Source organism: Dipodomys ordii, unplaced genomic scaffold (assembly GCF_000151885.1).
Source record: "Dipodomys ordii isolate 6190 unplaced genomic scaffold, Dord_2.0 Scaffold113, whole genome shotgun sequence".
Classification (NCBI taxonomy): Eukaryota; Metazoa; Chordata; class Mammalia; order Rodentia; family Heteromyidae; genus Dipodomys; species Dipodomys ordii.
In genome coordinates this window covers 2,540,824-2,568,639 of record NW_012267329.1, presented here as the reverse complement: position 1 = coordinate 2,568,639, position 27,816 = coordinate 2,540,824, and the positions used below count along the sequence as shown (strand labels likewise).

The 27,816-nt window shown below is 45.2% G+C and overlaps 1 protein-coding gene across 5 annotated transcripts in view; it reads right to left on the bottom strand.

Moving 5' to 3' along the window:
- The window catches only part of Mrvi1 (murine retrovirus integration site 1 homolog), a 102,719-nt gene that overhangs the window by 61,772 nt on the left and 13,131 nt on the right, over nucleotides 1-27,816 (bottom strand). For 2 of the 5 annotated variants that reach the window (XM_013028720.1, XM_013028723.1), the window contains exon 2: nucleotides 10,102-10,250. In XM_013028720.1, the coding sequence (XP_012884174.1) occupies nucleotides 10,102-10,250 (149 nt within the window). Of the gene's footprint in view, nucleotides 1-3,969; nucleotides 3,973-5,002; nucleotides 5,034-10,101; nucleotides 10,355-27,816 lie in introns of those variants that run through there. The other 3 variants (XM_013028722.1, XM_013028721.1, XM_013028724.1) reach the window with 3 other exon arrangements.

The window sequence follows — 27,816 nt, the reverse complement described above, 5'->3', positions numbered from 1 at the left end:
AATCTCAGAGAATGAAGGAAGTTTTCAGGGACCCCCCTCCAGTATATTCTGCCAGGATTTAATACACTGTAAATACCGTCCCCGCTCCCACTCTGAGCTCCAAGTAGCAGACAAAGCCTTGAAAAGAGTGCTCAGGTAGTTAGCACATGATTAGATACAGAGTCTGCCAAGCAAAATACTGGCTTGGGAAATTCAAGGCTTTAGGCTCAGGAACTGTGGTCTGATATAGCTTCCCTCTTCCTAGCTGAGTGACCTTGAGCAACTTACTACCCCTCTCTGTGCCTCTGTTACCTCATCTACAAAATAACTATAAATGTCACAAAGAAGTTGTAAGGATTTAAATAGGTTGTTATCAAAAAATAAATAAATAAATAAATAGGTTGTTATCAAAATAGAATTTCCAGATAAGAATAAGTACAGGATGCCCAGTGATATTTGAATTTCAAACGAACAATGCATTCATTTTAGTGTTAGTATGTCCCACTAATACAAGTATCCATTTGTATTACATTCCCCAAATCTATCTACCTTGCCTGGAAAGCTACAGATGAGCTCCTGGTACCCAGTGAATGGTCAATGGGTGATAGGGGTTATAGTCACCTGTTATCATTGGGAGTGAGCCACCTGCTTCTCAGGAAACTGATTCTTGGCCTGATCAACCATTTGGAGTCAGAGTTCATTGGGAATTGGATTAGCCTTTCTGGTCATAGCGCCAGAAAGGGTGCATCTCTCTTGGGATATCTCACCATGCAAGCCCTCAGGTCAATAACTTCCCAAAAGCCCATCAATAAGACCCTCTTCACTGGCTCCACCCCTCTCTTACCCAGCCTGCTTTTCAAACAGTGCCTAGTGAGGGTCATAGATCAAAGACATTAGGAAGTACAGAAATGAATATAGGCAAACATAGTGCAAGGAAGGGGTGGCTACACAGGTCTCCCGTATGCTGAGCCCTGTGCAGATAGCTCTCGTTTCCTCAGTTAATCCTCATAGCAATCCTTTGAGTGAGACTCAGGAGATGCATGCACAAAGTGGGGTTCTAAGGCCTCCTGATCTCATAAAACATGGTGATGATGTGAAAGGATGGAAGCGAGGTCCTGAGCATGAGGTGGGTCACCGATAACTTTCCTTTATTCTCTCTTCATCCCTATTGCACCACATAACGAACTTGTTCCTTTGTTGTGCAGTTTCTACTCAGGCTGTGTTCCCCCCCATAGTGCTGTGCCTCTTTCCAACTGTCTCCTTCCCCTGCTCCTGGTTTCCTTCAGGCCTCTGACATCTCTTCCTTTAGTTCCTTATGGAAGGTACCTCTTCCTCCAGAAAGGCCTCAAGCCAGTACCAGACTAAATACACAGCGTAGAGGAGACGGCAAGGTCAGAGGGTGCTGTCTGCTCACTACCTCTCTTACTGGTCCATGGGCTCAGCCTCCCCAGGGGTCCATTCCGCTTCCCTGGAGTCAACCAAACACTGTGGGGTTGGATTGTTGCCCAGCAAACTCACCCAATTATAAGCCAGAAGGTCACATTTTGTTCCCCTCAAATAAATCTTATAGAAACATTTAAATGTTTATTTCACCCATAAATTCCCAGGAATGCACAATAGTTTCCTAAGCACTAGACACAGGGATAAATATAGGCCAGTGTCATAGATGGAAATATTAGCTTCAAATCCTCAATATCACATGATTCAGCCTGGGGTAGGAGACTAAAAAATAGCCCCAGCTAGGGGGCAGACGTTGGGGAGAGCAGCTCTTGGAAGGGTCCTTGGATGACATCCCAGGAAAGGGGGGCCCTGTGGGGAGGTAGTGTGGCATAGGAGAGAAGCTGGGTATTCCACTGGAATCTAGAGACTGAAATCCTACTCGGTGAACTCCAGCAAACTACTCAACTACTCCATTTTGAAGTTCTCAAACATCCTATGAGGCAAAGAAATGACATTTTCCAATTGTTTTCAAGCCAAAAACAGATAGCATAACAATAATAATAACAAACGTGAGGGGGGTAGTGGTTGGTATGCACTGGTTACCCCTTGTCCCTGTTTCCCTTTCTTATAGCCTAGGGGGTGGCAGGCAAAGACTGCCTCAGAAGAAAGAGGCCTCAGCTGTAAACCGACTCCAGTGCTCTTAGGACAGGATAAAGGACCCTCGGGGGAATTACAAGAAAATCATTATTCCAGCAGCAAGTCCAAAGGCCATGGGAGAGAAAGACCATTGGACATAGGAATCCTCCCTGCCAAGCACTGAATACAAGTCCCTTGCCCCTCAAAGGCCTCTAGTGTCTTTCTTGTGGCTCCTTCCATATGTCCACGGCCGGCCCTGCCTCCGTTGGACCCTTTCCCTGACATTGTTCATTCTATTCCCAGAAGTCAGCAATCTGTAGTCAGATTATCTTGCTTTCTCCTCCATACTAATACACTTCAGGAGCATAGACCTGAGACAGTGGAGAGTCATTCAGCTAGTGAGTGAGCCTTTCATCCATCATCATCTTCTATTCTCCCTTCCCAATGCTTCTTCCATTCTGTCCTCTCCTCAATCTAGCTATTCATTCATCCAAGATACCAATCATTCATCTACCTACGCTGTCATACAGCCATCCAAATCTTCCTTCTTCCCTGCCTTTCCTTCTTTCTTTCCTTCCCTCACTCCCACAGTTTATGCTGAGAGTAGATACATACATGTGAAAGACATAACCCCTGACTCTCAGTAGCTCACGACAGTCTGACGTGGACAACAAAGGAACAAAGAAGAGCAGGCTACTCCATCTTTTGCAAAAGGAAGTGGGAATAAGTCATTAATATTCTCTCCTGACTGTCTATAACCACGAACACCTCTGAAACATTTTGTTCTTTGACCCAGACACCCCTACAGCTTTAACCTCACAGTTCTTACACTATGACTGTCCTTTTGACCCTCCCCCAAGCTTCCTTTCCATAGAGAATAAGACATCCAGCACCTGTTCCCCACACCTGGGGCCCCTGCTGCTCAAAGCACAAGCTTTACTGCTGGGTAGAAGGAGGCCCAACTGACAGAATACCTCAGCAGAAAACTTGGGCTGGAATCTCCATGAACCACAATATATGTGACCTTTGGCAATCACATAAATTCTTAGACTTAGTGTTTTCATTCACAAAATAGACATGCTCAGAATATTCCTTGATAGGATAAAACAGGCACCCAACAGATTTCCCCATTATCTCACACACCAGATGCGAATACTTTTCTTTTTTGTACGCTGGAAGTAGGGCTTGGAATCAGGGCCTGAGTACCATTCCTTAGCTTTTCTGCTCAAGGCTGGCACTCTACCACTTGAACCATAGCTCTACTTCCAACTTTTTGGTTAATTGAAGATAAGAGTATCATGGACTTTCCTGCATGTGTAGCTAGGATCACAGGCATGAATCTCCATTGCCCATCATTAATGCTTTCCTGATCACTTCTTTGAAGAGACTTCATTGGATAAAGGATCTGATGTTATGGTTTGAACATGAAATGTTCACCCATAGGCTTGTGAGTTAAAGCTGTGGTCCCCAACTAGTGGCACTATTTTGGGAAGTGCTGGAAACGTTAGGAGGAGGAGGAGGTAGGAGGGGAAGCAGTGCTCTGGAATGTCATCCCTGGCTACTTCCTGTTGTGCATTCTGCATCTTGTCTACCTTAAGGTGAGCAGCTTTGCTCTACCACATGGGCTTCTCCATGTTCTGTCTCACCAGGGACCCAGAAACAATGGAGCCAAAGGATCATGGAATGAAAACACTAAAACTGTAACCAAACAGGTAATTCCTCCCATTAAGATGCTCTCAGGTGTTTTAGCCATGGCTATTGGAAGGCTAATCTACACAGCAGAAATGACCTTGGGGAAGATGAATTCAAAACCCTAAATAAAATATTCAAGAACTTCCTTCCCTGGTTTCCGGCGATGTTAGCATACTTAATTGTCTCAATTTTCACACCTTTAAAATGGGAAGCTAAAAGTACCTGCTTGCTGGAATTGTGAAGTTACTGCATGAAGAGTGCTTAGAAGACTGTCTAGCTCATCCCAAGCATGGTATTGAGGGGGTCTCTCTGGGCAAGCTGCTGGTAGGTGAGAGACACTGTTATACACAGCCTTTACCAGGTTGTAGATGTTCTGTATACGTTCTGAATTTCATCTTCCCCTCATTCCTGATAAAGAATTGGTTCTTTGGGTCATAAAACTATTACCGCCAGTAGGGAAAAGTCGCCATGGGTAATGCAGACTGAACCTATCAGCCAGTGAAGAGGAGACCTTTATAGCTCAAGGAAGGTGAGAGAGAAACTGGCTTATCTAGTAAAGCATATTACTAAACCCTGGATTATCTTGGGATGGCACAGGGAGAGGATCCTCCAGATGCTAATAGACAGGGTCCCTATTACTGTTGTACTGTCTTATAGATGAGAAACAGACAAGATGAATAATTTATGTGGGATGGACTTTCCCTCTCTTCTACGCTGCTATAATATGTATATCTAGGACCCAGAAATATTTCCGTGTGCCTTCTGGAATCCCTTGCTCTAAGCAGGCAAGGGATTCCAGAAGGCACATGGAACTGCTTAGAGAGCACTGCTTGGTTTTCTCCTCTAAGAGGATACACCAACAAGATTGGATCAGACGCAGACCAATGACTGAGAATAAAGCTAGGATGGAATTCTGACTATACTACCACCAACAGGGAAGGAAAGTCCTGGTTTGTTGTGGTGGCATTTCCTCTTGTTTTCAATTGTAAGTCCAAAGAGGAGGAGCCCAATAGCTTCCTGGCCTAAAGGTCTAGGGGATCCACAAGCAGAGCTCCTTCTTAGGGCTACATGCAAAAGGCTGTTTCTCTAGAATCCATCCATTCTCAATTCAGTTGCTTAAACTATGGGGAAAGGTGAGTTGGTTCATTGAGTTCTATAATGATCTTAAGCCACAAGATACTGCACAGCAGGACTAAACATCAATGTCTAACTGAACCAAAAAGGAGTGCCTTAGCTAGGAGCCAATGGCTCACACCTGTAATCCTAGCTATTCAGGAGGCTGAGATCTGAGGATCATAGGTCAAAGCTAGTCTGGACAGGAAACTCCATGAGCCTCTTATCACCAGTAAACTACTAAAGAAAGCTGGAAGTGAAGCTGTGGTCCAAGTGGTAGAACACTAGCTTTAAACAAGAGACGTTCAGGGAGAGAGTGAGGAAAGGGGTAACATGGTCCAAAATGAAATGTATCCATGACTTGACTTATGTAACTTTAGTCCCTCTGTATATTACCTTTGTAATAACAATAAAAATTTAAAAAGTGCCCAGGCCCTGAGTTCATGCCCCAGAGCCAGCACAAAAAAAGAAGGGGAGGGAGAGAGGGAGTCTCTGGGGAGACACAGAGCTGCCTCCTGGCTGTGGCCTAAGACAGGCCAGAGCAAGGCAGTCTGTTTTTGGGAATCCACATGTGCCATGTTGTGCTGTTTTGACATCTGGCTGAGGGAGAACTAGGAAGACACAAATGTCTTAACAGAGTATGTGGCCAGGAGTTCTGTTCCCTGGCCCCTGGGCTTGCACACCTGAGGGAATGGTAGGCTGAGGAGGTGAGTAGGATCCAGTACCACAAGCTGCAGTGCTTTGGAAATCAGAGGACACAGACTTCTGCACTTCTCTCAGAAAGTGGCTTGAGGAGCACAGGACAATGTCCCCTGGCCACAGCCCCAAAGTCCTCATAAAGGACTCAGAGGCAAAAATGGCAGTGCTCAGAACAGGCCACCAAATAGGAGTGTTATCAAATGCCAGGGTTCAAATCCCAGGCCTGATACTTTTTAGCAGTGTGATCTTACAGGAAGGTAGTTAACTTCTCTGTGCCTCAGTTTCCTCACTATGAAACAGCCCTTCATAGGCCTGATTGTAAGTTAAATGTTGTGATCACTGGATAGCCACTTATTTTGTAGGCAGTAGAGTTGGGGGCAGACTCAGGTGCTAGGGGGAGAAGCTAGAATTGCTAACATGAAGATGTAAGGTCTATCTATGAGCTCACACTGACCTGTCCCTATGAGCTTCTAGGAACCCCTGGAGGGGAATTGGAGGGAGGATCACAGGGAGGCCAAAGCCATTTAAAATCAAGCTTGTACTGCTAATGAGAGCTTCTTCACACCCCAGTTTGCCAAGCATCTCTGAGCTCATAATGTCCCATTGAGTTGGCTTCCTGACATGGTTGTTCAAGAAATCACCTAATGCACTGGTCAAACTGCTTCTGGAGTTGAGGGCTGTACGGTGAAGTGAAGATAGGCTACAAGTGTCCTGAGGAAGGGGTAGGGGAGAAGAGACTGGAGAGCTAAGGTGGCTCTGAAAAGACTCAGATGTTGCCTCTTTTTATCTGCAGGAAATTGTCCTGCTGCAAGCTGTTACAGAGGGCAGGATTGGAGGGACAACTCTAAGAGGCAGATCCTCCATGGCCCAGGACAGAGCTGGCCAGTCATAGGTAGACTCCTTGTGGGTCATGAGCTTCTTGTCATGGAAATATTTGTAGAGACTCCCAAGACCATCCCCTAGAGATTCCCAGGTTGTAGGTCTGGGGGACTCAGGAATCTGGGGTCCAGAACTTGCCAATGTGACTGGTTTAGGGAATCACAGCTTTGCTGTGTAGTAGGGGCTTAGATGTGATTTAGGATCTTCTACTCTGGCAGCCTGTCAGTGGTCCCCTAAGGCCCCAGGTATTTGCTCTAATAGCTTCTCTTATTTGGCTACAAACTGTTCCTTTGACTCCTTTTCCTATGTCCCAGCCAACCAAGAGAACACTGCTCTGAACATAGCTGGACAGAGTGAGTTTATTGTTAGGAGGATTTGTTTCTTGATGGCCTTTAATTCCAGCTTCTGATGGAATGGAGAGAAAGAGAGCCGGGCAGAAATGTGGTCTTGTAGCCTTTGTTTGTGTGTGAGGCCTTCCCTAGTGCTCTTGTTAATGATGGGAAATGGGGGCTGGGATGGGAGCATCCAAAACTAGGACTGGACCCCAGGGAGCTGTAAACTCAGAAGGATGCTCTGTTCTATGATTGCTTCACAGAGTGGGAATTCACACAGAACTAGGATTTCCAGCTGCGTCCCGGCCAGCCCCGCTTCCCTGGCTGCCTTGCTTCCACTACTCCCAGGGATTCAGGCTCCAGCCCCTGGAGACCTCAGGGTGGCTCAGGAGGCCTGACCCTCCCCTGAGGCTCTGGTTGCCTGAGGAGCCCAATGTGTGCAATAGAGGCAGAAATCCTTTTGGGGTCCATGTCTGATTCACTTCTGCAAAACTCAGAGAGGCCTGGAAATAAGGATAGAGAGTAAAAAGAATATTGAGTCTCACATGGGCCTTCTGGGGATCTATAGGGTCTTAGTCCTTTGGTCCTTAGGTCCTTCGGTCTATTAGCTGGGCTAACAGACAGGATAGAGGAGGCAGCAGCTGATGCTTTTCCTGGGTAAGACATGAAGAACGGGTGCAGGCAAGGCATGAACAGACTTGGTTTCAAAGGTCTCTGGACCAGGATGCAGAGCAACTTGGATTGAAGGTGATACCAGCTAGGTCTGACTGCAGAGTCCCCCTTCTCTTACATGCTGTGCTTGCTCTTTCCTGGTTGGACTTGGGGTCCCAGCTGGTCTGAATTCCTCACATGTCCTTCTCCTGCTGAGCTCTAGCAATGCAGAAGCCATTGGACTCTGCAGACTTTTGTCATGAGCCATAAGCACAGAGATAGATCGTAGCCTTAAAACGGCCTTCAGAGAGTTCTGGTTCAAGATCACAGGGAACACTGAGCTTGTGTCAAGCTGTTACGGGGAGCTTGTGCTGACCAATCAGGGGTCTCTTTCCTCCACTTTCCAGTCAGCTCATGCTTGTCACCCTCAGAATCTCACCTTCACTCTGTCCTAAGGTTGTTCCTATGTGTGATGGGGCGTTGGAGCATTGAGCATTGGAAGGGTCAGTGAGTTTACGTGTTGTCTTGTTTTATTCTCCAGAGGATACAGTTTGAAAGAACCTTTTTTGTGGAACTGGGTTTGAATTCAGGACCCCCACAATTGTTAGGCAGGGTAGAGGAGGCAGTTGAATTGTCCACCTCCCAGCATAAAATAACTTTTTAATTAACTCTTTAAGAGCAGAACTCAGTGTTAAAAACCTGTGTTTGCAAGTGATGGAGCTGCATCTTCACTGGTCTTTTCTTAGTACTATGTTAGGAATGGTTTATTCTTAGAGTAGATGTTTTGGGGAGTTACACAGAATTTTAGAGCTAGAGTTTGCATCTAATCTAATTCCAGAATACTACTATTGTTCATGAAATGGAAGAAGCCAGGGATGGTAGCTTTGGGAGAAAATCAGGGCTGGGGAGTGAGACAAAGTCCAGGAAAGTCATGGCCTAAGCTTTTGAGAGCAGTCATACTTGAATCTAACTGTGAGTATTTTGCTCTACATTGTCACTCCTTCATTAATCTCCAAGTTTCCAGATCTTGGCAACCTTGATGGTTTCTGCCAAGCAGCAAGCACCCATTATGAACCAAGATGCCCCAGGGTGGGTGTAGAATATTAAAAACAAACAAACAAAATCACCGAAGCTTGAGCTTCAGTTTTCAGAGAGTGGTGTCTTGTGCTACTCTCATGTAGGACAAAGTTCTGCAGCATCTCATGAACTTGGGACACAGTTTCAAGGGTCTGATCTTTTCTAAGTAGTTGCTATTTAAATTCCCACAGTCATAATGTGTAAGAAAACAAATATCATCATGACATGAAAATGTTCACTAAGAATCTGCCCATTTGGAAAAACAATGCTCACACATACATTCTTCCTTCACTGAGCAAATATCTGTCTCTATCCCATGTGGCTCCAGTCAGTGTGGATGACAGATAGAAGAGGATGATACAAGTTCAGCGCAAATCAACGACAAAGTTCATGAAGTCAAAGCAAGCTGCATTGGAAAGCTCCATGTGCAAGTTCTGGATACAATGGAGCTGAATGGATTCCAATGAAGAGAAAATCCAATAGGGATGATGGTAAGATAGATTTCTCAGAAGGGAATGATTTGAATGCAAACACAATAGTCAATATGTGAAAATGGAACTAGAAAAAATGAAGGGATGGGTAAGGTTGGGAGAGATGGAAGAGAATGATGAAAAAGATGACATTAATCAAGATACATTGTACTCATGAAGTGACATAATGAATTGAAACTCCTTTGAACAACTGCTTACATAAATAAAATCTACAAAATAAACTCAAAAAGGGAATGATTTGAGTATTAAAAGATTTAAAGAGATCCTTGGGGAAATGAATGGAACTCTTACATACTATATGGTCTCTTAATGAAGGTGCTATAAAGTAAAATGTGAAGAATTGCTATCATGTTGGTATTTTTAAAAATCAACTTTGGTAGGGGGTGGGGAGAGGACTGGGTGGGGGGAGGGGAGGAGCATGGGAAGGGATGGGAAGGGGAAACAACGAGGAGGCAACAATGCTTGATAAGAAATGTACTCATTATCTTGCCCATGTAATTGTAACTCCTCTGTATGGCATTCTCACAATAAAAAAAATAAATGAAATTAAAAATAAATAAAATTAAAAAATAAAAAATCATCAACATCAACACTTGATTAATTCTTTGTTCAACTTAAAAAATAACCTTGTACTTTCTAATATATAAATAGCTAAAAATAGCCTGTTTTCATATTTCACTTGCATAATAAAATCTCAGTGATAGCCTTTCAACAAGTCTCTGTTTTCACTGAAATTTTTCACTATATACGCTGTAACTCTGATCTTCATTTTAAGTGGATTCACTCGGAGGGGACTTTTGGCTGTGTCCACTACCCTGACATGACTGTGCTCTTTCTTCCATGCCTTTTTCCAGTGCAGAAGGGACCCTACTGGGCCAGGGTGTTTAAACTTCCCGTGAAACCTCAGTAGACATAGCCTAGAGGTGCAAGATCTCAGCCCACTGCAAGCTCAGAGTAATAATTCCTCAATGTTCAAGCAACCCACTTCTCCAAGCACCTACTGCAGCCGCACTGACTGTCACAACTCTGGCCAGCTGGAGAGATGTGGCCTCAGACCAGGGCAATGTTTTGGCCCCCAGCCAAGCTAGCCATGGATAAGAAGAGGCACTTACTTGGCTAGTGGGGTTCTGGGCTGCCTGTGGCTCTCCGGGGGGCTCCTCATCCTCAGGAATGTGGGGCATTGCAGCCTCCTGGCTGGAGTGGCCCGGAACCTCTGCTGCGTCAGCCCCAAAGATGCTCCAAGAGGCCTGGGCTCCGCAGGCTGGGGAGACGTCAAAAGGACAAGTCAAATTCCTTCCCATCGCTGTCCCAAGCTGGGTTCCATTTCCAGGAGCCAAGAGCCACAGAGAGAGCTTGCTTGAGTTTGCATCACTGCTGGAGGTCAAGCTAGGCTAGGAGCGGCCATTCAGAATCACATTTCCTCTTTGGCTTTGTTTACAAAATCAGAGGTGACCTTTTGCATCTAATTTGGTCCTTACAGTAAACACAGCTATTCTAGAAGGGAGAAAAAGTGCCTCCGGCTCCTCAAAGCCATAACTCATAGACAATATTCCATTGGGATTAGATTGATATTTCTGTATCATTTATTGAGCTTCTATTGAGTGTCAGCCACTTGAAGCATTGCTAACTCATCTAATTGAATCCATATGATGATCTATAATGTAGATGTTAGGAATCCTGCCCTACAGATGAGGGAGCTGCTTCCAAAAGGAAGGAAGGATGAGTGGAAGCTACTTAGAGAACCAGGCAATTGCATCCAGATCTTCCCAATGTGAGGCTAGGGCTATTTGCACTGCACTACACAGCCTTTCTTGGCTAAGTGTCCTGACTTCTTCCCCAGAGAGACAATAAAGAACACTGTCATTTATTGAGTACTTACTGTGTCCTAGGGCCTAATCCAGGTGCTGCTGACTGCTAGAAGAAAGCTCCAACACTTCCTGTGCCTTTAAGTGTTTTTCCTATCCACAGAAAGGATTGGAAAGACCCAAATGACAGAGTGCTACAGGACAAGCCCAGATCTGGCATCAGCCACAACTGAGAGCTCCTCTGACAATACATACCTTTCTGGACCTGGATCCTTGAAGCAGGTGGGATGTCCAGTTCATTGTGGATATTCAAAAGATTCAGTAGAAAATGGTAGTTGATTTGTGTTTCAAGAACTAGAGACCTTGAGTCTTGGCATTTGTCATTTGCCTGGAATAGACACCACTCAACTCTGAAATAGGGCGACCCCTGCAGGTACCTTTGAGAAATCTTATCCCAAATGAACCACCCATGAACTGAACCAGTCTTTCACCACAAGCACACACTACTAGTTGTTACTACACACGTTTGAGGATGTGATCTTAGCTCTCAAGGAGACCGGTGGTGGGAGATTATTGGAAAGTAGCATTTCTGGATAAATAATTTGAAAGTGAGATATTATCAGACCTCAGAAAAAGGCCTCTAACTACAGAAACAGAGGCATCAGGACAAATAGCATTTGATATGGACCCTAACACTGAACAGTGAACTGAATTTATTCAAACAGAATAACTGGAGACTAAGTAGAAGATGAGATGGGAAGAAAAGAAGCCATGTTGGGCATATATTCAACCTTCATCTTGGGGGTGGGGCTGCTATGTCCTCATCCCAGGCAGCTACTGTCTGAGTAAACTAAGTCCACAGCAAGGTAGGCTCTGGGATTCATTTCTATCATCTTTACTTTGACTTCAGCTGTGACAAGGTCAGTGGGGCTAGATAAAGTATACAGTAACAGAAGCCATGGCAGCAAAAGCGTATTTACAAACCCTCAACTCTACCTGGTTTGGCTACAGGTCTTAGGAAACCTCCTTCAAGTAAGTGGGATGTGGGTCTAACTCCAAGTTGTCTTAATGGGAATATGATACACAAAACATAAGAGGTAGCCATTTTACTTTTTCTTTATGTAAGGGATTTTATGGGCTAAGAAGGGCTCAGACAAACTGAAGCATGTTTAGAGAAGTGGAAGCAGTATGGTTGGAGGCAAGAATTTATGTTGAAAGAGCTAGAGGCCTTTAACTTGGACAAAAGTAGCTGCAGAGGGAACTGCAACTCCTTTTCAGATACTTGAACAACTTTCAGGTTTCTGTTGTCTCCAAAGGACAGGTGTCTAGCCAATGACTAAGAGGACAGACTGAGGAAGATAAAGGAACCCTTCTAGAAGGTGGAACCAACTGAAAATGAAACAAGGCAATCTTTAGGGTACTGTGCTCCCTGTTCCTGGGAGAGTTCCTGGAAAGCTGGGTCCAGGGTCAGACGGTTCTAACCACTTCAGGGACTTTTGCCAACCCTGGGAATTCCTGAAATCTTGAGCTCTTCCTACACACAACCAGCCATGACCTGATGCTCCCACCGTAGGTTTCTGGGACAATAGTATTCCAAAAGCCCATCAGAAATATCTGATTTTCTAACCCTCCACTTCCCTTCCCCACCTCCCTCTCTCCAGAAAGACTTTATTTATTCCCTAGTCAGAAACAAAAACAGTAATGAACTAGGTCAGTCAAACACAAGGATCCATGTCAGCTGCAGTAGGATGGAAACAGAATGGATGCTGGCTGAGGTCCTACCCGTGACAAGATGGAACCCACACTCCTGAGGGAGAAGGAGTCCTAGCAACCCTGCCTGCTGGGCCATTCCCACGCTGTTCCTGCTCTGTTTGCTTTTTCTCCCATCCATTATTATAAACTCCCTGCTTAAAATAGCAAGGTAGAAGCTCAGTCCCGCCCCCAGGGTGACATCTGGGTTCTGCTGGAGCTTGCGGGCATGCGGACCTCACATCCATCACACCATCGGTTGGAATACAACCTCCAGGAAGCAGTGATCTAGAGCACAGGCCCATAAAAGGAGAAACCATTGAGTAATGTTTGGTATCCCCAACATTCCTTCATTAGCCCACCTTAGACAAATCAGGCCCCATGAGCCAATCAGGGTTTACATCTCTGTTCATTCTGCCTCCAGCCAGAGCTGGCCCACTTTCCAAGAAGGGAAACTGAAGTATAGAGAAGGAAACAACATGATTGAGCCAGTTACCTTTGTATATGGTACAAATTACCCAAGAGCCTCTGGTGGCATAACTATCCAGTCATTTATGTAATTGAAGAGATTACAAGTCCCTAACCATCCTTGAATGTTTTAACTTCCTCCTACTTGTGAAAGAAAGGAAAAGAAAGCATCAACGGCAATGGTACTCACTGGACATTGTGTTGAAAATGAACTTCATAACTGGGAGAGAGCAAGGGAAGGAGTGACCTTATCCACAAAGAAATGTACTCGATTTATGTAACTACAACCCCTCTGTACATCACCTTTATAACAGAAATTTAAAAAGAAAACATCAGGCTGCCTAGTAAGTGTCAAACACTATGCTAGGTACCCTCAAGAGCTGTCTTATTCAACCCTTATGAGATTGCTCGCACTTAAAAAAGAACTAAGGCTCTTAAAGACTCAGCAATGTACAGAAAACCACACAGCTAAGTCTGGTCAAGGATTAGATCCTAGACTAGTTTGAGAGCAAATCCCATCATCTTCCCCCTCTTTTCCTCTGCCTCCTCCATCAGGAGTTCGCCTAGAGTGTAGCTAAAGAGCATTACATAGGCCCTCTGTCCCCCAGGGAGGACTAGAGTGTGAACTTCCAGGGGCAGGAAGAGGAAGCAAAGGCAACACTTTGATTGTTGGGCCAAAGGTCTTCTGAGGCCAAGAGAGTGGACCCACAGTCTAAGGTTGAGAGACACCCACACACATACTTTGTGGTGTGGTAAGTGCATTCATTCATCTTTCCATTCACTACCAGTCCTTCCATTCAGTTCACTCCCTTACTTTCTGACTCTTTCATTCACACATCTATTGGTTTGTTCATTTAACCACGCACCCCAGGAAGTCCCACAAGAGAGCTGCTGTAGGACCCCTTAGGCTTCAGAGTCTGGGAGGGAAGGCAGAAGAGGACTGTCCTGACAGAGTGCACAAACATGCCACCCCAGGGGCACACATCCCCACCTGTTCATAGCTGTCAGTGGGGAAGGTTGTAGCAGCATGGGGTACAGCCCCAGTTGAGGGTTTGCTGTACCCCAGCATACCAGGCAGAGGGACTGTCAACAGGAGTCAGTGTGAAGAAATGAATGGTCTTTACAGAGACTCTGGCCATTACCTCGGTGGTAGTGACACAAGTTCTGGTATTGGTAGCATGATTAGACCCATTTTACAGATCAGGAAACAAGAGGCTGGAGACATTGCCCATGAATGGCAGTACCACACATCCTTGTATGTCTACCTGGCTCACCAACTCCCTGCTGGGCCAAGCCTGCTGCTTGTGGGTGGTCTTCTTGGCTGGCAGAGGCCTCTCCTAGACCTTGTAACCTGTTCAGAGAAGATCCAAGCCCCACAGGAGCCATTGGATCCCAGGAACCCAGCCTGCATGCAGTGTGGATCTACCAATCAACCAATCTACCAATGTAAATGTCTGGGAGTTAGGGGAGCAGCCAGGGAATCAAAGGGTTAAGCCCCTCCATTGACCTCTGTGGAGTGACTCAATCTTCTTTCTCAGAAAGGAGGGTTTTAGTCTTCCCGCTTGGGATTGTTGCTTTCATTTAGCACTCAAAGAATGTGAGAGCGATTAGGCTGCTATTAATACCCACTCTAGCCTCTCCTGGCTAGAGTGAGGAGCTGAGGCAGGGGACTAGGTGGGGGGTGGAAGGGACTGCATGCATGTCCTCTGTTACCACCTTTGCAAATCCAGGGGTACAGGGAGAGTTCCTGCTTCCCCTGCGTCCACTTTTGCAGACCAGGGCAACTGAGGCCCAGAGAAAGGTGGAAACTTAATCAATGCCACACCTGAGGGAGGGAGGAACACCAGAGAAGGCTCCCAAACCCCCTAGACCTTGCTGCCCCTGGCAGCATTCTGGTATCTGTTCTGGAGAATAAGCAAATGTTGCAAGGCCTCCCATCTTTCTTCCCCTCTAGGCTTCCCTCAAAAGAGAGAGGGCATCCCCATCCCTGCCCACCCTGGCCCAGTGCATTGGAGATGAGCCTAAGGTCTTGAGAGGCATCTCTGTAGGTCCCTGGGTCTGGACAACTGTAGACTGTGTCCTGTACCCCAGAAATAGGCCTGGTGCCTAGGAACATCCCCATTAGCCTTAGAACCTTAGAACAGTGCAAGAAGACTTGAGGCTCCACAGATGAAGTTGTTGCCTCTCTCCCTCTGCCTCTTCCTTGTTGAATTAGTCTCCTTTGGCTCATGGCTCCTACTTTCTTCAGTTATTGGTTTTATTAGGAGCATATGCAAGGTGCTGGCACCCAGCACACACTCTCTAGCCCACCCAGGCTCTGAATAGGCATTGGAACTCTCCCAGCCACTGGCAGCATCAAAACCCATGCAGGGTCTGACATCCTGGTGTGCCTCCCAGGTAGCTCAGAATCCCCAGATGGGTTCTTACAAGTCAAGGAGATGCAGCCCTGGCTTAGCCAAGGCTTCTCCTCTGTACAAACAGATAAATCACCATCAGGCACAACTGGAGTAGAACCCCAGAGATGACCTCGAGAGACGCTGACACTTGCTCTGTTGGGGGTGGCCAGTGGCTGTGAGGAATGGACTGGGAGTCATTTTGCAAGTGTTTTTTGGCTGCGAGAAGGAGTACAGGGCTGAGAGCATCAATGACACCCAGCCCATTTCTTGCAGCCCCTGTGCTGTGGTCAGTCCTGGGGCAGTGCTGTGGTCAGTCCTGTGTCTGTGTTGGTCAGTCCAAGTCTGTGCTGTGATCACTCTACATTGGATCTACTTTCAAAGCCTTGGTTCTTTTGGTCACCCCCATGCTGATAGTCAGTCTCAAAGGTTAGAGGTTTCCATTTTCAAGTAACAGGTACACACTGGAATGGGACAGGCCCACAGGTACTTGGGCTATCCTAAACAGCTACATCTAGATGCTGCTGTTGAGGGTGGGGGGATTCTCTCTGAAAGCAGTTTTGTATTGCAGAGAAAGGGTCAGGGAGCAGAGGTGGAAGGAGAGCAGAGGTGGAGAGAAAGCCTTGTGGACAATAGAGAGGGCAGGATAATCAACTAGAAGGCCTTCCCAGGATTTTACCCCTCAGTACCCCTTTGTGGTCCTGGAAAGTCTTCTCAGTGTCCAGCTTTCTCCCCAGCTAAAGTCCCCCCCTCCCCTTCTATAATCACTATGGGCTTCATGGGCCAGGTGTCCTGGGAGTGAGGGGGACCTTGCTCATCTCAGGACCAAGCCGCATCAAGAGGAGAGTCTGGGCAGCTCCTGGGAAGAACCAAGTCAGCGCGGATACCTGCACCTAGAGCAGAAAGGGAACACACCAATATAGACAGAACAGCCACTAAGAGACCCTCACTTCCTTGGGTCCTCCTTTCCCTCAAGGCCTATCCTTTAGGAAAGCTGTTACAGCAGCTGGAGGCAGAGAAACAGAACCCAGTCTTACTTTGTAGGTCTCAAACAGATAGAAAGGACTAAAAGGAAAAGGACTTCAAAGAAAACATCCCAAGTAAGGTAAGTCTCTCATCCCAGAGACTAATAGGCTTATGGGATGAAAGAGACAGAAGGGTGGAGACTCAGTGGCGGTGAAACAAAGAAGAGCTCCAAAGAGTAGTTATTTGGCCTATCTAGATAGATCAGGGCCCTGACCATTGTCCTGTAGGTGGGAGCAGCACAATCATTTCTGTGCAGCCACAGCAGCATTGCCAGGCCCAGGGCTGCAACACACTGAGAATGACTGAGTGGCCACTTGCTAGCCCAGGACTGATGGACATGTTGTCAAGCGCAGCCCAAGAGCATAGGACATCATCCTCCTGGCACTCAGGAGGTCCCTTAGAACAAACGTTATCCTGGAGCAAAAGGAAGGTAGAAATACCTGTACCAGGTCTTATACCTCTTAGAAAATGGCCACCCATGCCGGGTACTGGTGGTTGATGCCTGTAATCCTAGCTATTCAAGAGGCTGAGATCTGAGGATCTCAGTTCAAAGCCAGGCAGGAAAATCTGTGAGATTATGACCTCCAATAAATCACCAAAAAAAAAGCCAGAAGTTGAGCTGTGGTTCAAGTGGTAGAGCACTAACCAGCCTTGAGCAAAAAGCTCAGGGACAATGCTCAGGCCCTGTGTTCAAGCCCCAGGACCAGCACCCACATACACACAAAAAGGCCCCCCTAAGGTTAGACCTCCTTTGTCCCCTCCCTGCCAGGAAGTAAGCCAAAACAGCTCCCCAGGTTTCCTTTCTAGTTTGTTCACTTCAGCAATTCTTTAAAAAAATAATAAATCCACTTGAAAACTTTTTTTCTTCTTGGAAATATGTGCAATTGCTCAATCAGAGGCAGTTCAAAGGCACTGGGACAGCAGACAACTATCTGAGCCTCCTAGTTAGCTCCAGGCAGAAATAAATTTTGTTCAGTTCTTCGTTGTTCCAGCCATCCAATAGCTTCTTCCCTGAGTCATTCACTACATGTGACATGAGTCATTATCTCTGGGGTCAAAGACCACATGACATTCCTAGGTCTGAGAGACCCCCAAATAGATCAGGGCCTCCAAAGGTTCACTAAAAATAAATGGAGGATCAGGAGCCCTCCGGGGCCCTGGGCTTTTCTCTACCCTCCCCAAGTAGATGACCTGGGGCCACTGAGCTTGGACTTCTCAATCTTTCTGCCTTGTGCTTTGAATAAGCCTCTGCAGTAATGTGCAGAAGCTGCTTGTACAGTTCACAAGGGTAAAAGGTACAATTTTCCAGAATTCAGTAAATTGTTAGACATAGACATTATTAAAAATCAAGTTACACAAGCTTAAACTAAATAAATTACGTTTTAAAACAAAGGAAAAGTCCTGGGTCCTGGATCAAATGGTAAATTACTTGCCTTGCATGTGAAAGGCCCTGAATTCAATCTACAGTACTACAAATATAGATAGATAGATAGATAGATAGATAGATAGATAGATAGATAGATAGATAGATAGATAGATAGATAGATAGATAGATAGGTAGATAGATAGATAGATAGGTAGGTAGGTAGGTAGGTAGGTAGGTAGATAGATAGATAGATAGATAGATAGATAGATAGATACTCAACTAACCATCTTTCTAATTATTTTATTAGATTTTACCATGCTACACTCTTGATATAACTGCTTCCTGCACAGTGGAAACTGTAATAGCAAACCACCTACATACATTTTCTTTCCATAATGAACTCCTATCCATCCTTCAAGACCCAGTTCATATAGCTTTGCCTTCATAAATCCATGCCTCCACTTCACCCCAGGAAAAGTTGTTCCCTTCCTGTATTTTTTCCCACTGCTGCTATAACCAATTGCCACAAACTTGCTGGCTACCAACAACAGGAATTATTATTTTACAATTCTGGAGGTTGTAATTCAAAAGTCAGTGGACTAAAATCCAGTGTCAGCAGGGCTGTGTTCCTCCTGGGGACTCAAGAGGAAAAATCCATCTCTTCTTTTTCCAGAGGCTAGAAGCTGGCACATGCCCTGGTTGATGATCCCTTGACCTACCTTCCTAGTCAGTAGAACGCTGGTGTCGTCTCTTCCCTCTGACCTCTGCTTCCACCTCCCATTTCCTTCTCGTGGCCTTTGACCATATCTCCTTCCTATGTAGACTCCAGAGATTACAGTGCATACACCCAGATGATTCATTGTAGCCTCCCTATGCTCAGTTCTACGATACCTGCATAGATTCATAACCTGTTTGCAGTGTCACATCCACAAGTTCCAAGACTGTAGACCTCCGTGTGGAGAGACTACTCCTCTCTTCTTCATGGCAACTTACACAGTCCTCTGCTCAGCTACAGCTGCTTAACACCTTGAGCCCAGAAACAGTGCTTTACTCATACGGTCATAAACAACTTTATGAAGATTCATAGCTTAAAGACTTCCATTCAGTACAGGGCAAATGCAAACAGCCACTCACTAAATGCTCGTTGAATGAACAAACAATTGAATGGCACCACATGTCTAATAAATAGATAAGAGAGCTTTGCCTCGATTAAAACAGCTTCTGTGAAACTAGAGTTCAGGTAGAGGTGATATGGGTTTACTGGGGCAGGTGAGACAAATGGCAGAGCCCCCATGAAGCGATGGGGACCACGGAACACAAGAGAGCATCGATGTCATTTACCTGGAACAGCCACTAATCAGTTTTAAGGTCATGAAGAAATACCACCTTTTGTTGGCTAGCTTCCCCAATTTCCAAGAAAAGCCAAAAGCTTAAGTTAAAAATAAAACTACCCAATTTAGAAATGTTAAAGCTAAGACAAAAATGCAGAAAAACACAACTCTGGGGAATTCATTCTGTAGCCACCAGTTACCATCTCTGATTTATACCTAAAAAGTATTCTTCCTCGGGCCCTTAGTTGCTAATTTATCTAATTTAAATCAAGCCTCATAAACAGAAGCAGCTACAAGGGTACAAGGGCTTGCTGGGAAAGCAGAAAACTAAGCAGAGCCTGGCTTTTCCTAGTCCATCCACACAAGTCTTGCACTCAGGGTGGTTACCCTATGGGTCTCTTCTTGCTGACTGGGCCTAGAGAAGATGCCCATGATGTCCCCTTGCCTTGTTTCAATCCTTCATGGGAGGCCAAGCCTTGATTCACACCACAGGATGTCTTTACCTGTCCCATGGCCATGTCTCTGAAAATGTCAGCTGAAATCCAGCCCAGAGCTAAGGCAGATATGTTCTGTCCAGTGCACATGTGCTGCTGCACTGTGAAGATGCAGACACATGCAAGGGAAATAGACCAGGCTGAATTTTCCAGCTCTGTACCTGACTCTTGGTGACCTTAACAAAGCAACCAAGTTCTCAGGGCTCTGTCTGCCATTCATGAGACAGGATTCAGATACCTCTCTCCATGGATCATTGAAAATTTTAAGAGAAACCCGTGGAAAATACACTTAAGACCCTTACTCATCTCAGAGAAAAACATCGGCAGCACGTTACCTTTGCTTCATGCAACAAGGGACTTTGGTTACAGCCTAGCTATCCTCTTTTCCATGTACTTCACAGGTTTGGATTTCTGATTTCCCAGCCACAGCAGATAAAAAGCAGTGGAAAAACAAGTCAAGTGACCACAGCAAGGAAGTTATCATGCTCTATCAAACAGAGGCCACACTGACCTCTGGCCCCATTTAGTCTGGTGGCTTCTCCCTCTCCAGCTGTGAAGCCCTTCCTGGTGTCAGCCCAGTGCAGCCGCTGCGGGCATAGGGGGCGAAGCTCTGCTGCTGGCTACTGGAAAATGACCTGAGGACAAGTTCCAGTTAAGAATGTCCTCATCCAAAATGGTTCAGCTGTATAAGGTTGCTTTAATTTATATTATAAGGAGGGGCGTGATTTGTATGATTCTGTTTTCATTTAAAAATAAAATACATATTTTATGTATATACATTGCATGTGGAATACATGTATGTGTAGATAGATCATCAATAGCTTTTATGTGTCCATGGGGGTGAAGAGAAAACAAAGACAAAGAAGCCCAAACCCAAATGTTAAAAGTGGCTATCTTCACATGGAATTTTTTTAACTCAACATATTTAAAATATGTATCTTTATATTTTTCTGTGGTTTTTTTCCCACAGTGAACATAATTTACTTGCTTACTAAATAACAGACCCTTTTTTGGGGGGGCAGCATCAAGGTTCGAACTCAGAGCCTCATAGTTGTTTGGCTGGCACTCTACCAACTCTCCAATGGAGATGTTGGCCCACTGGAAATTCTCAAGGGGCAGGGCCTCCTCCTTTGACCCCTCCAGGCCCAGTTCTACCACCAGGAGTCCTCAGGATTAATTTATGAGTGGAACTTCTGGCTTTAATGTAAATCTAGCGATGGTCACAGAGCAGTCCCAGGGATCCTTGCATATTCACTTGAAAAACCATCCAATACACTCCATGCAGTGAGTGGGCTGTGTTCAAAAGTGGCCCGGTGCTGGCTGCTCTGTACTCCTGGACCTGTCTCCTTCCTGTATACCCTGAGGGTTTGCAAGGTGGCACAGCCTCTGAACCCAAACCCTGACTTGTGGCCTAATTCCTGCACTGATAAGGGGGCAGACTGACATTTGGGGTCCTGACAACCTAGCACCTGGATCACTCCCTCCTTCAAGCAAGGTCTCATTATGGGGAAAGGGGACAATGAGATCATACAACTTGCTGGGCCTGAATCTTGCCGGACAAGCAGAATCCTGTCCTGCCCACTCTGCACACAGGACCCTCAGAGAACGCACATGACAGAGCCTGCTTCAGAGCTGCTCTTCCTCCTGCCAGAGGGCTCAGTAACCTGCCAGAGATCCCAGCCCAAACCGTGGGGCTAAGAATGCCTCCATTCCCTGTGCTACAAACGTACATGGAAGCTCTCAGTGCCCAGAGAAGACTAGATTTGACCCAGCTCCAAGTTTTGGTCTTAAAGACAGCAGGAAATCAATCAAGACACATTTGCTGAGTTAAATTTGAACCTTCAAGTGATTTTCAAACATTGTTGCTTCTTGATGGTGACCAAGGCAAGAAGACCTCTGACTCCTAACCCTCCCAAGAAGAGCAGACCCTGAGATGTGCCCAGGGTAGCAAAAGAACAGGCCACCAGCCCCTCAGTTCAGTGCCCCAAAGTTTAAGATGGGGACTCCATGGTTTCAGGTGGGAAGGACTCTTGCTTACTAAGGCCAGTGGTGGAGTGGGTACGGCTGTGAATCTTAGTCAGGGTCTTTTCTTTACCCCGAGCTGAATTGTGGGGCAGTTATATGTACACAAAGCCGTCCCCTTGGTGATATATACAAACATTGCAGGATCTGAGCCTTCAGATACAATTCCAGCAGAGACTGGCAAAAATGGCAGAAGTGGGTGGGGTCAGAGTGTTAGAGGGTGGAGTTAGGAAAAGCTCCTTCCAATAGACACTCCTGGGGCTGTTAGTTGCTTATGTATCAGTGACCTACTACTTAGATGGGTGAGTGCAACTATGGCTCCTTTATGACATGAGACAAGAAGAAACCACAAAGAATTACTCTCTAAGGGAGCTGAGTTTCCACATGGAAGGAAAAGGAAGCGTGATAGCAATTCCCAGGCAAAAGCAAGATAGAACCAACGTTTATCAGACCAAGTGCTCTCCCTGACTCTATATCCTTTGTCTTAACCGGTCCTTACAACAGCTCTGTATGGGATTAAAATCCTCATTTTATAGCCAAGGAAGTGGAAGCTCAGAAAGGTAAAATAATGAGCTTGAGGCTTCATAGTTACTAGGCATGTACTATAAATGGAGTTTGAGCTCGGGTCAGCTGACTTCTTACCCAGGTTCTGTTCAGTGTCCTCTGGTTGGTATTTGGGATGATATAGAACCAAACACCGGTAACATCAACAATGTCCACAATGACTACCACCTAAGAAATATTGACTCAGGATCAGAGGGGGTTTGTATAGCCTTTCATCAATTCATCGCAGAGAGGTATTGTTTTGAACAATCAGGTTCACATTTTTCTGTCTGTATACTGCACCTAGTCACACATGTAAGAGCTCCACTGAAGTTAACTGTTTAGTAAACATCCTAGAGTTTATGCCGAGGATAGGCTTTTCTTTGCCTCTAAAATTCAGTTCTGAGAGCTCTGAGAGAGGGTTACAGTCAGGGCTGGATGGAAGATGCCTGACCCAGTTCTGCAAGGGCAATTCGGAGGAGGGCAGGCAGGGGAACAGACTCCTTTCCAAGCCAAGCTCAGCCATGAGGCCCTGGGAAATCACTGGTGCTGGACAGGGGTTATTGGCTCAGCCCATGAGTTGAATCTAGCTATTCTGTGGGCCCTTCTTCTGAGCACTGCTGGGAGCACCTCAGATCCAGGAGCTAATATTTAGCCCCCAAAAATGGCCCTGGAAGCACTGGTTCTCCTTGTGAAGTGATCAGTGTTCCACGTAGCCTTTCTGAAACGTGATTGTACTCACAGTGTCTTCCCCTGCTCTAGACTCATTTGGCGTATTTGGTAAAACTCAAGTTCCTTGGCCCTCCTCAGTCTACTGAATCTCAATATGAGAATAGGTTGGGAAATCTACATGGCAACAGCGCTTGGAGACTGATGCAGCTTGTCCCAAAGGCCTGAGCCAGTCAACCTCTGGTGTACCGATGAAGTCCAGTTCCTGCATGCATGTGAGAAGTTCTCCTCTGAGCCTGCCAGCCTCTCACTTCCCCTAGCCACTAGCACCAATATACCCTCATTACCTAATGCCCCAGTTTCCAGAATATTCTGCATGTCAGACCTCAGTGCTACTCCTGCCTTGGCCATCTCCCTCACTAATCTCCATCACAGAAAACTCTTTTCCTATAGGAGCTGCTTCATGCTTCTTTGGGGGACTAATCTGTTCTGCCTCCATTGCTTTTTTGGTGTTTTGAACTGTTTAGCTGGAAACATAGATTTTAACCTTCTATTTGCTACTTTCTAGCTTTGTGACTTATGTCCTTACAAACTGTGATTTTTTTAAAAAAGCAACAAGTGGCTGGGAAGGTGGCTCAGTGGTAGAGCGTTTGCCTTATATGCATGAGCCTTGGGTTTGGTTCCTCAGCACCACATAAGCAGAAAAAGCTGGAACTGGTGCTGTGGCTCAAATGGTACAGCGCTAGCCTTGAGCTGAAGAGCTGAGGGACAGCGCCCATGCTCAGAGTTCAGGTCCCACAACCGAAAAAGAAAGAAAGAAAGAAAAAGAAACAAGTATGAAAATTATGTAATATAGACCTACACAAGGCAACCATCATAATGGTAGCTATTATTATTATTATCATTATTATTATTCCTATGTCGTTATGAATTCATCTAACACGGAATTTAAGAAATCATGGTCTGCCAGCCAAATACAACCTATAGTCTAAATTTCAAATAAAGTGTTAATGGAATATAACCAAAACCATTCATTTGTGTATTGCCAATGGCTATTTTCACATGACAATGACACTTTAGTAGCCCAGGCAAATCCATCAAACAAACATATTTATGTTTTATTTTGTTTTGTTTCAGAAAAGTTGGCCAACTCTGATATAACATGGTTGCAATTATTTTTTAGATTGGTGTCCCCTATCTGGCTATGACTTGAAACGTCTTCATGGCATACTGCTCCTCACCCTCCAAAATCCAGTGTTGGTCATCTTTATATCCATAACTATTGATGTATAGTTAAAGCAGAGTTTGAAGTGAATAATAAAAGCATCTCTAGAAGGAAAGATTGGCACATCTTCTGGAGGGCCAGGGGTGGGGAAATTGGGGAAGAAGAAGAATTGAAAAGAGGTTTTCATGGATCCGAAGTGTTCCCAATAGCTATGTTCCACATATACCTGTGGAAAAGTGGGTACTGGCCTTAGTAAACTAGTCTCATCATTTCCCACCATGCAATCCCAGCATCCTGGCCCTTGCAGTTGGATGGTGTTTCCTAATGGACAGGGGATTTCCACCAAGCACCAATGGCTCATGGCCATAATCCTAGCTACTCAGGAGGCTGAGATCTGAGATCTGAGGTTTAAAGCCAGCTCAAGCAGCACAAAAGCTCAGGGACAGTGACCAGTTCGAGCGCGGGCACGCGCGGGCTTGCGCGTACGCGCGGGCTTGCGCGCGCACGCGCGCGCGCGCGCGCGCACACACACACACACACACATAGAGTTAGTGGATTTCCATTCCCAGTCAAGGATGGTCCAACTGGTCCAACAACTCCTAGGATCTTTACGGTGATCAATTTTGTCCACCCATGTTCAATAAATGAACCAATTGATATTTTTTTCTCGGCAGATTTATATTTTGTTTAGTTTCAACTACCAATGAATTCACATTTTCTGAGCAAAGTAAATACCTTGTGGGAAAAGAACTAGAATTTTCATGTAAGCTGCTTGTGAAAGCACTCTGACCTTGGCCTATTATGCCCCTCTCTGGGCTTGGCTTTCAGCTTCTATACAATGACTTTCAGACTTTGGACTCCCTGGTATGCTAGTCAGAGAACTGGCCTTTCCAGTTCCTGGTGAGCCCACACAGCAGGCTGACAACAGACAGCCTGGCATAGATTTTTGCTTCTTCTATGCCTCTGTTTTTGAAGACACACACTGTAGTTCTCCCCAGCAAGTATGGAAATCCCGTCTCCTTTTTTTTTTAGGTTCTTATGTTTGAAATGATGGCCTTGCAGTTGTATGGGTTGCTGGCTTGTGGATGCTCTACCACTTGAACCATGCCCCCAGCCTAGTTTTTGCAGGTTAATTGGAGATGGAATCTCATGGACTTTTCTGCCCAGCTGGCTTCAAAGAGTAATTCTCTAGAGCTCAGCCTTCTACATTGCTACAATTACAGGTATGTGCCATCAGTGCCTGGATTTCTTGAGGTTTCAGGAAAACACTTTAACTCTGAAGCATATCTTCCAAAGATGAAAAAGTCACCCATGTGGAAAACTGGTACTGAAATGGAAGCACTGAACTCCCCCTTGAGGCAAGATGAAGATCCAAACAAGCAATTCACCCTTCTCTTCAGCTAAAATGTCTCCTTCCTTTCCACCTTTCTGTAGGCATCCCCATTGGCAGCCAAAATCCTGAGCCTACAGGACCCTGGTTATCTGGGGGTGAATCAGTTGTACTGTAGCTTGACTTGATTTCATTGTGAGAGATTTATGACTGCCTGCTTCCTAAAAGGGCTTGTGGCTAGATGTCTATAGATCCACTCAGCGGCCAAGAGAGTTAAAAATACCACTAAAAAGTGACCAGAGGAAAGAGGGAGCAAATTCCGTAACTCCATGATGAGGAGAGACAACGCCCAGTGCCAGGATCCAGAGGGAAATCTCAAATCTCAACTCCTGTTGACATAACTCATTGAGTCCAGCAACCTTCTACTTGGCCCAATGCTGGACCTGTAGAGCAAGGGACAGCTATTGCTTGAATTTCCAACTGACCTTTAGCTCTACAGGTAGCAAAACAAAGTGAAATTTTACATTTAGAGACTTCATAGGACTTTTTATACAAGTAGGCACATCACCATTTGGGACTGCTTTTGCTTTTTTATTTGTTTTATTTGTTTATTGGCCCTGTTCTAGCCAGTTTAGTTTCCAGTGAAGTCTTTCTTCCTGGCTTATAGGTGGCTCTATTCTCCATGTGATTGCAGTAGGCATGGTAGGAGTGTAGAAAGACAAAGAGAGGGAGAGACAGAGATAGAAACATAGAGGCAGAGAGGAAGAGAAAAGAAGAGAGCTTGTATTGGTTTTGAAAAAGACAGTTTAAATAATGGTTCCAGTAGCTGTGAGCTTATCTGACAGCTAGTCATTGACCCTCCTTGATGTGGCTTTTGAACAGACCTGACTACCATAAGCTTCAGAAAATTCAAAACCAAAACTGTGCCCAGGACCTGTTAGATCAGAGATAAAAAGCAGTGCTTTCTACGATCCCTGTCTCTTGGTGGTTGCAGGGGATGTGTTTCTTCCCAAATGTTACAGTTAACCAGAGATCAGATCTATTAGAGGAAAACCATGAGGCCATTGTTCTGGGCTGAATTCTCTCCCCCTAAATTCTTATGCTGAAACCCTAACCCTTAGTACTTCAGAATATGACTGTATTTGGAGATAGGGCCTTTAAAGAGGTGATTAAGTTAAGAAGAGGCTATTAGGGTGGGCCCTGATCCAATCTCACTGCTGTCCTTATAAGCAGAGGAAATCTGGACAAGAGACACCACGGATGCATGCGCACAAAGGACCATGTAAGAACGTGGCAAGAAGACAGCCACAGAAGAAATGAAACCAGGGCCAAGTGTCACCTGAAAATTCTACCTAGTGAGGAAGCTGACTTAGGAAGATGAAGATAAAAGTGTAACACTCTATCTGAAAAACGAACAAACAAACAAAGTACTGGGAAAGGTGACCCAAGTGGCAGATCCCTTGCCTACCAAGCACAAGAGTCTGAGTTCAATTTCTAATACTAGAGGAAGAAGAAGAAACATGGAAATCAAACATGTTGACATTTTGAGTCAAACCTGTTGACATTTTGATCTTGGCCTTCTCCAGAGCTATTAGAAAATACATTTCTGTGGCTTAAGCCACCTGTCTTGTATTTTGCTGTGAAAGCCCTAACAAATAAATACAATTGATAGACTTTCTCATCTCTATCAGATTTAAACTCCAATTTGTTTCACACACCTAATCTTTAATACTGAGACGAATAAAATTTGGGAAATAATTGCTTTAGTGTTTTAATTTCTATCCCAACCCCAACGTTCCTTTTAGGATCTTTTCAATAAAATGAAAATGCTTGGGACTTGGCTTCAAGGCTTCTGTCTTTGAAGAAGCAAAAACATTTTGGTAGATGATTTGATCTTGTATATAAAAATCATGAAGAGGACAAAAGCAAGAGGCCCTGAGTTCAAGTCCCAGTATCTGCACAAATATAAAAAGTAAGAAAAGAAAAAGAAAGAAAGAATAGAGAAATGGCTAAACGGATATATTGATCTACTACTTCTACTCATAGCTGTATTCTCAGGAGAAATAAAACTAATGTCCACACACAACCCACATATATAATGTTCACAGCAGAATTTTTCATAATAATCAAAATGTGGACACAAACTAAATGTCTAGCAGGTAAACAAAATGTAGCATACAAAATGCAGTATATTGAGCCGGGCGCTGGTGGCTCTCGCCTGTAATCCTAGCTACTCAGGAGGCTGAGATCTGAGGATCGCGGTTCAAAGCCAGCCCGGGCAGGAGGGACTCCTATCTCCAATAAACCACCAGAAAACTGGAAGTGGCGCTGTAGCTCAAGTGGTAGAGCGCTCGCCTTGAGCTGAAGAGCTGAGGGACAGTGCCCAGGCCCAGAGTTCAAGCCCCA